Source organism: Belonocnema kinseyi, chromosome 6, assembly GCF_010883055.1.
Source record: "Belonocnema kinseyi isolate 2016_QV_RU_SX_M_011 chromosome 6, B_treatae_v1, whole genome shotgun sequence".
Lineage (NCBI taxonomy): Eukaryota > Metazoa > Arthropoda > Insecta > Hymenoptera > Cynipidae > Belonocnema > Belonocnema kinseyi.
This window is the reverse complement of record NC_046662.1, coordinates 21,124,401-21,139,210: the sequence shown is the minus strand read 5'-3', so window position 1 is coordinate 21,139,210 and position 14,810 is coordinate 21,124,401. Positions and strand designations below refer to the sequence as shown.

At 24.2% G+C, this 14,810-nt stretch overlaps 1 protein-coding gene across 1 annotated transcript; it reads left to right on the top strand.

Annotated features, from left to right (window-relative positions):
- Window positions 1–792: 792 nt before the first annotated feature.
- On the top strand, window positions 793–12,572 carry LOC117174361 (DNA repair protein complementing XP-A cells homolog). The gene is made up of 5 exons (XM_033363420.1): window positions 793–1,133; window positions 4,717–4,828; window positions 5,050–5,174; window positions 9,315–9,591; window positions 12,401–12,572. Exons 1-5 carry the CDS (start codon window positions 979–981, stop codon window positions 12,560–12,562), a joined length of 831 nt encoding a protein of 276 aa, XP_033219311.1. The 5' UTR covers window positions 793–978; the 3' UTR covers window positions 12,563–12,572.
- The last annotated feature ends 2,238 nt before the right edge of the window (window positions 12,573–14,810 follow it).

Sequence of the window (14,810 nt, the reverse complement as noted above, 5' to 3'; positions counted from 1 at the left end):
TGTTAAAAATTCATTTTTCTTTTTTGGTTGAGGATTCATCATCAACCAAAAAGCTTGCTAGTAGAATATGAATCTTGTCGGCGAAAAATTGATATTTTTGGTTGAAAATCTAAGTAAATATATTCTGTTAACAATTCGGGTTTTAATCATTAAAGTTATTTTTTTGTATTGCAAATATAATTAATGCATTTTTGGTTGAAAATAAATATATGTTTTTACAGTTAGTCTTTTTTAGTAGAAAATTAATCTTTATAGTTAAACATGTATCTTTTTGGTCGAAAATTCTACTACTTAGTATTTTGTGAAAAATTCCCAAAATTAATGTTCTTCAACTGACAATATAAATATTTCATTTTTGGTTAGAAATTAATCTTTTTGGTTGAAAGTTCATTTCTTTGGTTGAAAGTTGAACTATTTTGATGATTTTTTTAAAATTAAAATTATTTTTTTAAGTGAAAATTTAAATATTCAATTCTTTGTCGAAAATCGATCCCATTTGTTAAATCTTCAACTAATTGAAAAAAAAATTGGAAAAGAGTAAAAGGGAAGATAGATAACTTTCTTTGGAATTTTGCGAGATTAAAGAAAATTGCATCTCAAACAGTCGATAGCTGTGGGCTGTACGTTATTTTGAACCAAAAAAGTCATTTTCATCCCTTTTAGGGCCGGCAGTACACAATCTCGAAAAACGCCCAGGGTTTCTACATTTAATTTTTCTTTAGATTTCAAATAAGCGCGCGATATAGAGCCATTGATGAGGCCGATGAGACGCAAGCGCAGTTCGGTTGGTGGCAATTGAAAGGTTGAAAGCGATGCTCGCGGTCACATGTTTGCTTGTTTGTGATTCTTTAATCAGTTTTATAAATATTAAATAATTGTCTAATGGTCATATATTTTGATCCATGCGATGTTGCAGTTATTCTGACAATTGTTAAGTGAAATACTTTGTAAAAATTCAACTAATTCAGCTAATCAATCATGACATCGATAGCATCTATGGAAAATAACCTCAAAGACACAAGTCTCCAAGAAAATGATCTTCCTGAGGAATTTGCCAAACGCGCTGAGAGAAATAGACAAAAAGCTTTGTTGCTGAAAAAGTCGAAAATCGTCTCTCATCCTTATGCAAAAATGTAAGTTTCTTTTCTTTTGTAGGTTCAGACATTTTGTTTTCTTTTTATCAGTTGTTTGTTGTGAATTGCCGTACACCTCTAGCAAACCGAAAAATTCTTGTTTTGTTTTTTTCGGAGTATTTAATTTCATTTATTATATATAGTGTTTATTATTACTAATTACTGTGCACCGTTTTAATAATAAAGTAAATAAAGTGCTACAAAATTCCAATTTCCTTGGCCTTTCCTTGATTGTCATACGTTTCTCTTTTCGGATAAATTTTACAAATACATAAATTTTTAACAGAAAATATGGATTATCAACAAAAAAAGAAATGGTTAAATTTTAATCTGAAAAAATTAATTCAAATTTTTTTTTTAATTTCTTCAACGACGTAGTTAATTTTTCAACGAAGAATATTAATTTTCTACAAAAAATAAAAGTTAAATTTTCAGTTAGAACAATTTAATTTAAAAAAAAGAATGTTCTACAAAATAACTAAATTTCCAACCAACAAAATGAACTCTTAACCAAAAAGATAAATTGCAAACAAAGAAGATAAATCTTCTACCAAAAAACATAAATTCTGAATAAAATACATACATTTTCAACAAAGTAATTAATATTTTAATAAAAGAAATTAATTTTCTACCAAAAATGACGACTTCCACAAAATAACTGAATTTTCAACCAATTAGTGAAAATTTAAACAAAGGATGAATTTTCTACAGAAAAAATGGAAGTGAGATTTTTAGTTTAAATAAAATTAATTTCAAAAGACAATGAATTTTTAACATAATAAGTAAATTTACAACTAAAGAAAAGAACTTTCAACCAGAAAGATAAGTTTTCTACAAAAAAAGACAATTTTTTAATCAAATACATAAATTTTCGACAAAACAATATTTTAACAAACGAAATGAAATTTCAACTAGTATTATAAATCTTGAAGCAAAAAACAAACATTTTTAAGCAAATAATTTAATTTTAAATAACCAAACAGATTAAATTTCTATTAAAAAAGACTAACTTTCAACCAAGTAGGGGAAGTTTAAACAAAACATGGATTAATTTTTAAAAACAATTAATAGTTCAACAAAGGAAATTAATTTTCAACTAAAATAATGAGTCTTTAACTAAAGTTAGTTATAATATTGTTTGTAATGTCTTCGCTTCAACCAAAAATACGAGTTTTTAACGAAGTACTTTAATTTTCAATAAAAAAAAGATTTAATTTCGATTAGTAAAAAAAGAATTTTCAACAAAATATTAAATATTTAGAACAATTGATGAACCACAAAAAATGGAATATTTACATTTTTAGTTAAAAAAATTAATTTTTAATATAAAGAGAAAATAATTTTTTACAATATAGTTAAATTCTCAACATAAGAAATATTATTCATTTTTAACCAACAAGATTAATTTTATATGATTAATGGTAAATTTCTAACAAAATGTATGAGTTTTCAACCAAATATTTGAAAGTTTTGTTTGAAGATGGATTTTCTACATAAAATGGAAAAAAAATTTTCGTTAGAAAAAATCAGTGTCAATTCAAAACTGGAATTTTTAGCAAAATAGGTCAAATTTCAACCAGATAAATAAACTTTCAACCAAAAAGATCAATTTTCGACTAAGATAAATTTTCTACCAATAAAGATGAAATTTTGATAAAATACATAAATATTCATATTTCCAACAATAAATAGAATATTTAAATTTTCAGTTAAAAAATTAAATTTTCTATATGAAGAAAAAACAATTTTCAACAATATAGTCAAATTTTCAAACAAAAAAGATTAATTTTCTACCATTAAAGATTATTTTCTAACAAAATGTATCAATTTAAAGCCATATATTTGTATTTTTAAAAATAGATGGATTTTATACAAAAATAGAAGTTAAATTTTCAGTTAGAAAAATTCATTTTCAATTTGAAAAAAGAACGAATTTTTAACAAAATAATTAATATTTTTAAAAAAGAAATAAATTTTCGACTAAAATGATGAATCTTTAACCAAAAAAATGTATTTTCAATCAAGTAGTTGTATTTTCAATCACCAAAAAGATTTTCTACCAACAAATAAAGAATTTTCAACAAAATAGTTAAACCTTCAACCAAAGAAATGAATTTTAAACTAAAAAGATAAATTTTTAAACAAAAATGAAATAGTTATATTGTTAGTTAAAGAACATTAATTTTTAATTATAAAAAATGCATTTCTAACCAATTGGTTGAAGTTTCAAACAAAATACCAAGTAAAAGAATTTTCATTATAAAACAATAATTTTAATTAATAAGAACCGAGTTTTTAACAAAATATGTAGTTAAATTTTTAACCAAAAATATTAATTTTCCACCGATAAGATTAATATTCTACCACAAAGGTTTTTGGTTGATGACGAATCCTCAACCAAAATAATGAATTTTTAACTAAGTACCATTTTCAACAAATTAGTTGAATTTTCAATCGAAAAATGTGAAATTACAGAAATTGTAATAGTTGATATTGCAACCAAAAAAGATTTTAATTTTCAACCATATAGTTTAATTTTCAACCCAAAAAATATGAATTTTCAACAAACCAGTTCAATCTGCAACCGAAAAGAACAAAATAGTATCTTTATTTCCTAAGTTTATAAATTCTTAGTAAGATTTTGTGAGGGGGGAGGGAGCTTAAAACAAATCTTATGTAGCAACTCTGACTAACAATAATTTTTCCCCAGTGAAAATTGTAATGGAATAAAAAAAAATTTTACTAAAATGTTTATTTTTTTTATTGACAAGAAGAAAACAGTTCAAAATATTCAAAAATCTGAGAATATTTTCTGTTTCCCATTAGGAATACAAAATTTTACTGCGGGGTTTTATAAATAATACACATTCAAAACCAAAAAAATATTATTTAAAATATTTTTATTCTTTGCATATGTCTCAGTCCAACATTTGTTTCTTTTCATATTAAAATAAAAATATATGTTTACAAAGCATGGATATTACATACTTTTAAGTTCATAAAAATTTCCAAATCTAGAAAATAATGAAATAAATTATTAAAAAAAGGTTTTCCAAACTAAAAAAAGATTTTTTATCGTTTCATATTTTCAAAAAGTGATAATAGTTTAAATTCAAGAAATGTTCTATTTTTATTCTGCTTATCAGTATTCCAAAAAAAGTACAAAAAAAATTCCACATAACTTTTTTCCGCGTGCAAAAATTTTTTTTAATACCATAATTGAAATTTTTAATATTTTTGAAAAATTAGTTTTATTATGTAAAAGATAAACAAATTCTTTCTAAAGATTTTGCTTTAGAATTAATAATATTGTAAAATAAAAGTAGGTTATAAATTATTAATGGTAAATTCTTTATTAATTCACCTAAACGGAAATACACTTGTGAAGTTTCAAAACACTTTCAAATAAAAAAAAAGTTTAAAACTTTTGGGAATTAAAAATTTAATTAAAAAAAAGTAACTGTAACGCTTTACTAATTTTAAGGAAGTAACGTAACGCTGACTTGTTAATTTTGACTGCTAACGTGTAAAATATTGCATTTCTTCATATAATTTTTTAAATTTTATTATGCGGATTTTTCAGAGATAATTCTGAATCTTCCACTGGCAAATCTATAAAAATTCAAGGTCAGCGAGTAATCGATAGTGGGGCTGGATTCCTCATCGATGAAAACGAGGACTTAGAAGAGGAAATGGTAAAAAATAGACAGAAGTACCGCCACTATAAATAAATAATTTCTAACAATAATTTCTATTTTAGCAATTTAAATTTCGTTTATTTGAATGTTTTGAATTTCAAGCACTTTAAAAAGAGAATATGATCTATCCAATAGATTAAAATATAAAATAGATATATAGAAAAGCAATTGAATGTTTCTCCCTTCTAAATTTTTCTTACTTCTTTCTTTTCTTTTAGCTCAAAATCGTAGATGTTCCTGCGCCAATAGTTAGTGGTTTACCAACATGCGATGAGTGTAAAGCTGAATTCAAAGATTCGTTTCTACTTCAAAAGTTCGATTACTCAGTTTGTGACGCTTGCAGGTATTTCAAATTCCTAATATTTCAAGTAAAAATATTGCATTTACAACTAAATAGATGGATTTTTATCGAAATAAGTAATTTTCTATAAAAAGATGACTTTTCAACCAAGAATTTGTTGAATGTTTAATAAAAAAGTTATATTTTGAACCGACGAGATTAATTTCCAACTAATATAATGAATCTTCAACAATAATGATAATAATGCTCAACAAATAATTTAATCTTTCAAATGAGTAGTTGAATTTTCAACAAACAAAAAAACGAATTCTTGACCAAAACTGTAATAGTGGATCTTAAAAAAAAAATTAGTTTGAATAAAAAATAGTTGAATTCATTTAGAAAAAACAAATTTTCAAAAAAATAGTTAAATCCTCAAACAAAACTGATGAATTTTTCAATCTGTAGGTATAAATCAGTTAAAATTTACTGACTGATATAAATAAAATTTGCGGGTTTAAATTGATATAGAACCGAACAGTTACTTTTGTACCTGAAACATTTTTTATTTCTACCGAAAGAAACGAATTTTCATCATAACTGCTAATTTTTCACCCAATAAAGGTCAATAAACAAAAAATAGCTGATTCAAATTTTGGCGAAAACCAGTTACATATTTAGGCAAAAAAGATATAAATGCTAACAAAAGAGATGAATTTTCAAACCAAAACTACGAATATGGAAGAAAATAGTTGAATTTTCAACCAAAAACGATTTTTTAGTCAAGAATTAACAATTTTAACAGCATTTTTGAGTTTACAAGCAAGAAGAAGAATTTCCTAGTAAATAGTCGAATTTTCTACCTGATAATATTATTTTTTAACAAAAATGTTAATTTTCAACCAAATAGTTAAATTTTTAACCAAATAGATTAATTTGATACCAAGAAGATTAATTTTCTGCCAAAAAAGATACATTTTCAACAAAATAGTTACATTTTCTACTAAGAAACTAGATTTTTTAACAAAATATATGCATTTTCAACTATTGAAATGAATGTCCAACGAATATTGTGAATCCAAAAACAAAAAACTAATTTGTAATAAAGTAGTTTATCTTTCAACCACGTAGCTTAATTTTTAACAAAAGTATTTTTAACCAAATAGTTGAATTTCCAAATAAATAAGTAAATTTTCCACCCAAAAGATTATTTTTTCTTCCAAACAAGACGAATTTCCACCAAAATATATCGATTTTCAAACAAGAATATGAATTCTCACCGAAAAATGTAATAGTGGATATTTGAATCAAAAAATATTTTTATTTTAAATCAGAAAATTCATCTAAAAGGACGAATTTTGTACAAACTGGTTGAACCCTCAACCAAAACAGATTAATTTTCAAGCCTAAAAGATGAAAATTTTACCAAAAAGAGATGAATTTTGTAAACAAATAAAAAAAAAAAGAATTTGCAACAAAATAATTATATTTTCAGGGTAGCATTTCCGTACATTTTTCATTTAATGAATTTTAAAATGCAGTTTAAAGACTTAAAATGTTTAAATTAGTAGTGTTTGAAATTAACAAACTAGGATAAAAAGCCTTTTTAGTTGATCAAATGTTAATATAATTCGGAAGTTTTTTAAGGATTTTAAAACTATTTAAAATGAAAGCGATTTAACTTTTGTTTTAATAATTGTTCAGTTTATAACAAAAATTTAATCGTTCAATTTTTAATATTTTTAGTTCAAAGTTGCTAAATTATTTGCTGAATTATTTGATTTAATAATTGTTCAGTTTATAACAAAAATTTAATCGTTCAATTTTTAATATTTTTAGTTCAAAGTTGCTAAATTATTTGCAGCTCAGTTTTTACTACTTCAAATTGAAAAATTTTGAGCTTTACTGTTCGAATTTTTTTCATTGCCCGTGAAAAATGTTTGCGAACCGGGAAATGACCGGGAATTTTTTTCTTTGATTAAAGCGGCCACCCTGATTTTCAACCAAATAATGAAATTTTCTTTTGATATATTTTTAATACTATGAAAATATTAGCTTCGAAACAAATTTTGGTGAGAAAATAATGTTAATATTCCCCTGCACACTTTTTCATTTCAATTCTAAAAGCTCTTACTATTAAAAAACTTTTTTTTTGTTCTTATTATATTATAATTAGATAATAAATAATATATTGGGAACGGTTAAACTGCGATGCGCCACCTGGTGACAAAAATCCGAACTAGAAAGAATAGGTAGAATTTTAAAGTTGTACATTAATTTTTGCATGAAAGTGTTTTAACTATTTTTGTTCTAGAGTTTAAAGTATTTGCTGGATACTAAAAGTAAGTACATATTTTTTTACAGAAATACCTGTCTAACTGTGGTTTCCATCCTTTTTTAAAATGCATTTTCAATTGATTAACTGTGAATATAAATTAATAATGATTTGTAAAACTAAACTGTTTTTTAAGATTTAAAAAGTGCATTATAATTAACTTTACAAGCCGATTCGAAATCAGTTCGCAATTTTAGAATTTTCAGTTTCTAACGTTTAAAATTATGAAAATTATTTCAATTGGTAAGTCTAATTAGTTAAACAAATGTAAATCCCCGATTGAAACTTTATAAACTTTTTCCAATTTTAAAATAAATTCAAAATAATGTATTCATAAACAAAGGCTTTTATTAAATTTCAAATATTATTTCAGTCTAAAATATTCCATTTTTATACCATTCAATTCGAAAATTTTGAATTTAGAAAAATAAGAATTACCTAATATTTAGACATATCTGACTGTTCATTTAAAATCTGTAATTATGGTTAAATATCAAAAACTAAATTTTGAACGTTACATTTTAATTGTTCTATCTAAAAAAAAAAATTTATAATTAAAATTGTTGTACTTCGATGTATAAATAACAATTGAACACATATTATTCTTTTAGAAAATTTAAGGAAGTTGAAGAAATATTTAGAAGTTTTGAGAAAATTCAATTTAAAATTTGAATTGAGTTGAAATAATTTAAACATAGTGTGTACGTGTACCGCCAAAATATAGATTTTGGCAGATTTTGAACAAAAAACGTAAAAGATTTTAAGAATTTGGAATGGCTTCAGAAGATTAAAAAACATTTCGTATGAAAGTTAAAAATGATTTTTATTTTGAAAAGATAATTTTAAGTGATTATTCAGAAAGATTTAGGAAGGTTTACAAAATGATCAAAAATGAATGTGGAAGATTTTAAGGAAATTTGTTTAATTTGACAGAATTTAAAAAGAAATTGAAAGAAAATGTAAACAACATGTAGATGTTTCAAGATTTTCAAATAAAATTTGGAAGCATTTTAAGGATTTTTTAACCATTAAAAATATAAATAATTTAACATTTAATTTAAGAAGTGTTCAGTTTATAAAAAAAATGTAATCGTTCAATTTTTAATGTTTTTGGCTTAAAATTGCTTTAAATGATATAATTTTGAAATTTTTCAAATTCATTGATTGATTATTCAATTTAGACTTTAGAGCATTTAATTAAAAATTGTTAAGTTTAAAAGTGTTTGTAGCTTCCATTTTATATGTGTAAATTATTTTTAAAGTTTGAAATTCAAGAGTTCCGCATTGATTGCTTTCATTTGAAGCTCAGTTTTTATTAATTCGAATTGAAAAATGGTTAGCTTTAGTGTTCGATTTTTTAAATTTCATTGACCATGAAAAATTTTTGCGAACCGGAAAATGACCGGGAATATTTTTCTTGGATTAAAACGGCCATCCTAAATCGTCTATTATTCGTATTCTTCGCATAATCTGGATAAAATTTGTCGCTACATACATTAATTGAAGTTTATTTAAATTTAAATTCATTGAAACTTACATGAAATAGTGAAATAATTATTTTTTTTAAACCTATTTGACAAAAATGTGTTTTTTTTTTCTCTGTATAATATGGAAATTCTATCTAAAACTACTTGTTTTTTTTTATGAAGATTTGTTTTTAGAATTCAATCATTGTTTTATACTTCACAAAACTATCGTAAAACACTTTTATGCAAAAATTAATGTACAACTTTAAAATTGTACCTACTCTTTCTAGTTCCAGTTTTGGGCACTAGGTGGCGAAATGGTAGACCACCATTCCCAATATTATAATTTTACTCTTAAAAAATTTAGAATCGATCACTGAATCTACCATTTAATTTGTTCAGGGACAATAATGAGAAACATACGCTCATTACAAAGTCGGAAGCAAAGCAAGAATATCTTTTAAAGGATTGCGATTTCGACAAAAGACAGCCATCCCTGAAGTTCATAATGCGACAAAATCCACACAATCCGCGTTGGGGTGATATGAAATTGTATCTGCAACTCCAGGTGGAAAAACGAGCAGTCGAAGTCTGGGGATCGGAAGAAAATTTACTAAAGGAACGCGAATTACGAGATGAAAAACGAGAGGAAGCAAAGATAAAAAAATTCAACACAAAGGTAGTTTTCCTTCTGAAAAAATTATATAAAATAAAAAAATTTCGTAGATTCTCTCTCCAGGCAAAACATGATATTGAATAAAATTCCATGCATTTAGTGAAAAATAAATTTACACCTGTAGGATTAATTTCGGCCCTTATATATTTAAGATAAGGTTTTTATTGTTTATTTATGAATCATTTTATTTACTTTTTTAAAAATAACTTTTTTAAAAGAATTTTCAACCAACAATAAAGATTTTTCAATCACAAAAGGAATAAAAGTTCTTCTAAATTATTGAATCTTCAAGTTAAAATATGCATTTTCTGTACAAAAATTGAATTTTCAACCAAGAGATATAAATTACCAACAAATAAATAAATTTTTAATAAAATAGTTCAATTATAAACCAAAAAGATAAATCTTCATAAAAATAAATAAATTTTAAATAAAGTTCTTCAACTTAAAATACGAATCTTCAACAAAAAAATGATTTCTAAACAAAGTGATTCAACAAAAATTTTCAAACAAAATAGTCGAAACCTCAAGTGAAGAAGCTTTATTTTGAACAAAGCAGTTGCATTTTTATTCAGAACGATGCAATTTGCTTTAAAACAGATGAATTTTTAAAGTATAGTGACAAATTTTAAAAACAAAAAATAGTTGAATTTTCGTCCAGAAAAGATTTTAGTTTGACATTTCAATAGCAAAATATAAGTTTTAAACAAAAATTAAATTTTCGACGAAAATACTTCGATTTTCAGTCCATAAAGACGAATTTTCGTCAAAAGAGTTTAATATTCAACCACAAAAAGTTACTTTAACAAAATTGTTTCATTTTCAACAAAATAGTTTAATTTTTGTTTAAAAAAGGTCAGATATCTACTAACACATGAATTTTTAAGTGAGAGTGACAAATTAAAAAAAACCTTGAAATTTCATCCAAAAAACATTTCACTTGACTTTTTAACACCAAAATATGAATTTTAAACAAAAGTTAAATTTTTCGTCGAAAAATTTTAATTTTCAACAAAAACCTTCAATTTTCAATTAAAAATTATGACAGACGAAATTTTTACTATGATATATGCATTTGTAAATTAATAAGACAAGTTTAGAATAAACAATGTTGAATTTTCAGGCGAAATAGATTTTTGTTTGACATCTTAACATCAAGATATGAGTTTTAAATAAGAAATATGGTAAATTTTCTAAAAAAATAGTTAACTTTTCAACCTAAAAAAAATGAATTTTCAACAAAACAGATGAATTTACAACAAAAATTGATGACTAAGGAAATTTTTGAGTTTACAACGAAGTAGTTTCATTTTTATCCAAAAAAGATCCAATTTTTAATAAAACAGCTGAATATTTAAATTAAAGACAAATTTTCAAAAAAATAATTGCAAAAGTAACTGCAAAAATCAGTGTAAATTAATATTTTTTGTCAGTTTTAACATTTTTTGACTAAAAAAATGTTTTTTATTTGAAATTACATCATCAGTAATATTATTATTGTGATTCTTAAAATAACTACCTTAAGGTAGTTCTCGTGCTAAAAATGAGAAAAAATTAGAAAAATTATTATTTTAACTAGATTTTTCGTAATTGAATTTTTTCTTGCTGTCGCTTTTTGCCAATTTTTCAAAAATGGTTGACTTTTAATCAATCATGGCTTAGTTTATGTAGAAAAACTTTCCCTACAACCCGAATCTTTCCAATGTTTAAAATAAGCAAATAATTTTAAAATACATATATTTTTTTAGGATATATTTTATTCAAAAAAATTGTTTTAACAATTTAAGCCACGAAAAAAATTACTTATAGAATTGGAGACAGTAAAATTGTAGAGAATTTTTTCCCGACAAAATAAGCCATTATTTATGAAAATTCAAACATTCGTTAAAACTCATAGTAAGAAAAATTTGGTTTAAAAAATAAGTTTTAATGTAAATGTGATTTTTAAGTTTTTGCATTTTTTGATTAAAAATAATGTGCTTTATTTGAAATGACTTCATCATTAATAGTATCTTGATTTTAAAAATCTCAAAGCTTCAAGTCCATTGATAAAAATGAAATTAAAATGGCATATTATAAATAAATCAAATGTTGAATAAATGAAGTGTAAAAAAACTTTTTTATTTAATTTATTTAATAATTTTAAAATATATAATTTTTAAGTTTTCTAAAGTTATATATTATAAAAGAAATATTTGAAAGTATTTATGAATTATAAAATACGTTTGAATATTTAACAAGTTTTATCGATTTGCGTAGATTATCTGTAATCGGAAAGTAAACTTTTTCTAAAAATGTAATTTATTTTATGAACACACGTTAAACCCAAGAAGAAATTTTTTTTACGCTAACTTAAATTTGATAATCGAATTTATGATATTCCAAACATGCAAAAAGAATCATTATCACAATTTTTTCAAAAATCGAAAATAATTGAATATATTTGAACTAATTCTCGTAACATTTAAATATTTCGTTTGAAAATTGATTAAATTTTAATTTTTAAACTATAATAAACAAAAAATAATTATTTCCCGGTAACGAATTTAATTTTTGTAGGCATTTATAAACACTTTTTTACATTAATTATGAGATACTGGAAAATAATTTTATTTTCCATCCTGAAAAAGAATTCTTCATTCAAAAATGATGTTGAAAATTTGAGTAAGAGAATAAATAAATAAATAATATTTAAATTTAATTCAAGTATGAACCGTGTAAAATTATAAAAAGGTGTGTTGAAAATAAATTTCTTATTTTATTCAATTCAAATTAAATTCTCTTTTAAAAGTAAATTCTGTTTTTGTTTCAGATTAAAAAACTGCGAATGGAAGTGAGAAGTTCCCTGTACGACAAAACACGTAAAGCTTCTCACGTGCATAAATTCGGTCCAGAATCATACGACGAGGTCGAAGATACCTACTCGCAAACTTGCACAACCTGTGGCTACGAAAATACCTACGAGAAAATGTAATTTTACTTTTCTCATCAGCGAATGTTAATTTAGTTTATTTATTATATTTTTAGACGTTTCAATTAAGCTAATTCAGAAAATCCAAAAACCAAATAAGCATGCATAATTTTTTTACGTATGTACTATATAGTATAGACTGTAGCGTCTAATAAATCATTTTCTTTGATTGAACTACAATTTTAAGTAATGATTAGTAATGTAAATATTGTCGCCAGTGAAGTAGATTTTTAATTAACAATTTGAAGCAGAAATTCAAGAGATGAATTTTTAACCAACTAGTTGAGGTTTCAGGCAGGAAAGACGATTTTTTTAGAAGACAGTTAAATTGTCGTCTTGAAAAGTTAAATTTAAAAAAAAAAAAAAAAAAAACTTTCCAAATAGTTGAGAACTTTCAAGCAGAAAGCAGAATTTTTAACAAAACAGTCGAATTTTGGACCAAAAAATATATATTCTTGACAAAGTATTTTAATTTTTTAACTTACGCAGATGATTTTCCAACCAATTTATCGAATTTTTAAACTAAAAAAATTAAACTTCCACTAAATAGTCCAACTTTAAATTAAAAGAGACGAATTTTTAACAAAATAATTGAAATTCTAACCAAATTTTTGAATATTCAAGCCAGAAAGAAACCGTTTTTTTTAACCATGTTTGGTTATCAACAAAAAAGTTCATTTTGAATAGAGAAAGATGAATTTTCAACCAAAAAAATGAACTTTTCTGCCATAAAAAAATGAAATTTTCAGTTCAAATCTAAGAATTTTTATATACAAAAAGACGAATCTTCAACAAAACTGTTTAATTTTCGATTAAAAAAAAGCTTCAAAAAAATATTTGAATGAAGATGAATGATTATCCACCAATTTTCAAAAAAAAGAAATTAATTTTCAATCAAGAACGATGATTTTTCAATGAAAAAAATCAATTTTCAATATAAAAATACGAATTTTTTATCAAAAAATAAATCAAAGAATTTAATTTTTAAGCCCAAAAGACAAAATTTTCTAGAAGACAGTCAAGTTATCAACCTGAAAATTTGAATTAAAAACAAAGAAGATATTTTTCAACCAAACATGTGTATTTACAACAAACTAATGAAATTTTCAATCAAAAGAGATGAATTTTCAACCAAATAGTTAAGAACTTTTAAGCATAAAAGACGATTTTTTTAGCAGAGGTTGAATTTTCAAGAAAAATATTAATTTTTATTCAAGAAAGACGAATTTTCAACCAAAAAACAAGACTGTTCTACCATAAAAGATTAATTTTCAATTCAAAAGTACGAATTCTTGTATACGAAAAGACGAATATTCAACGAAACAGTTAAATTTTCGACCAAAAAAGATATATTCTTGCAAAATAATTGAATTTTTTAAATTACACAGATGATTTTTCAACTAATTTGTCGGATTTTCAAACTAAAAAAATGTAACTTTCACCTAATAGTTATCATTTCAATTCAAAGATACAATTTTTTTTTAAATAATTGAAATTTTAATCAAATAGTTGAGTTTTCAAGCCATAAAGAAACCTTTTGTGGAACACAGTTTAATTATCAACTAAAAAGTTCATTTTGAATCAAGAAAGATGAATTTTCAACCAAAAAAAGATAACTTTTTTACCATAAAAAAATGAAATTTTCAATATAAAAATACAAATTTTTGATCCAAAAAGAAATTAATTAATTAAATTTTCAACCTGTAATGTTAAATTGAACAAAAGGATAATTTTGAACCAAACAGTTGCATTTACAACCAACTAATGGAAATTTCAATCAAAAGAAATGAATTTTGAACCAAATACTTGACAATTTTCAGGCATATTGTTGACACGCAGGAAAGCAAACGTTAGCTCACAAGACATTGACTGATCCTTCACATTTCTGTGGAAGATACCGTGCATCCTCTTATCCAGGAGCTGTTCACGAAAGTTTTTCTCTTGTGCTTTCTTAATCCGGACTTTCAGGAGTGAGTACTCGAGATAGATAAGATTTGATGCATTTTGCTTACCCCTAATACTGAAGTCAAGTCCGAGTGTTTCAGCAGCCTCCTCCACTGCTTTGTACAGAAACGCTCCTTTTCCCACTTCCTCGTGATTCCTGACCATTTTAAGAAGAGGGTCACTTCCATTTGTAATTCTATGTGCTGTACTCAGAATAATCCTGTTGTGAAGACATTCAAGACTCAATATTCCGCGACCCCCTTGACGACGTGAGATGTACAGTCGCGGAACGGAAGACTTAAGATGC

Coding starts and splice junctions, on each gene's coding strand:
- LOC117174361 (XM_033363420.1), top strand. CDS start 979: ATGACATCGATAGCATCTATGGAAAATAACCTCAAAGACACAAGTCTC. Junction 4,829..5,049: donor AGGACTTAGAAGAGGAAATG/GTAAAAAATAGA, acceptor CTTTTCTTTTAG/CTCAAAATCGTAGATGTTCC. Junction 5,175..9,314: donor TCAGTTTGTGACGCTTGCAG/GTATTTCAAATT, acceptor TAATTTGTTCAG/GGACAATAATGAGAAACATA.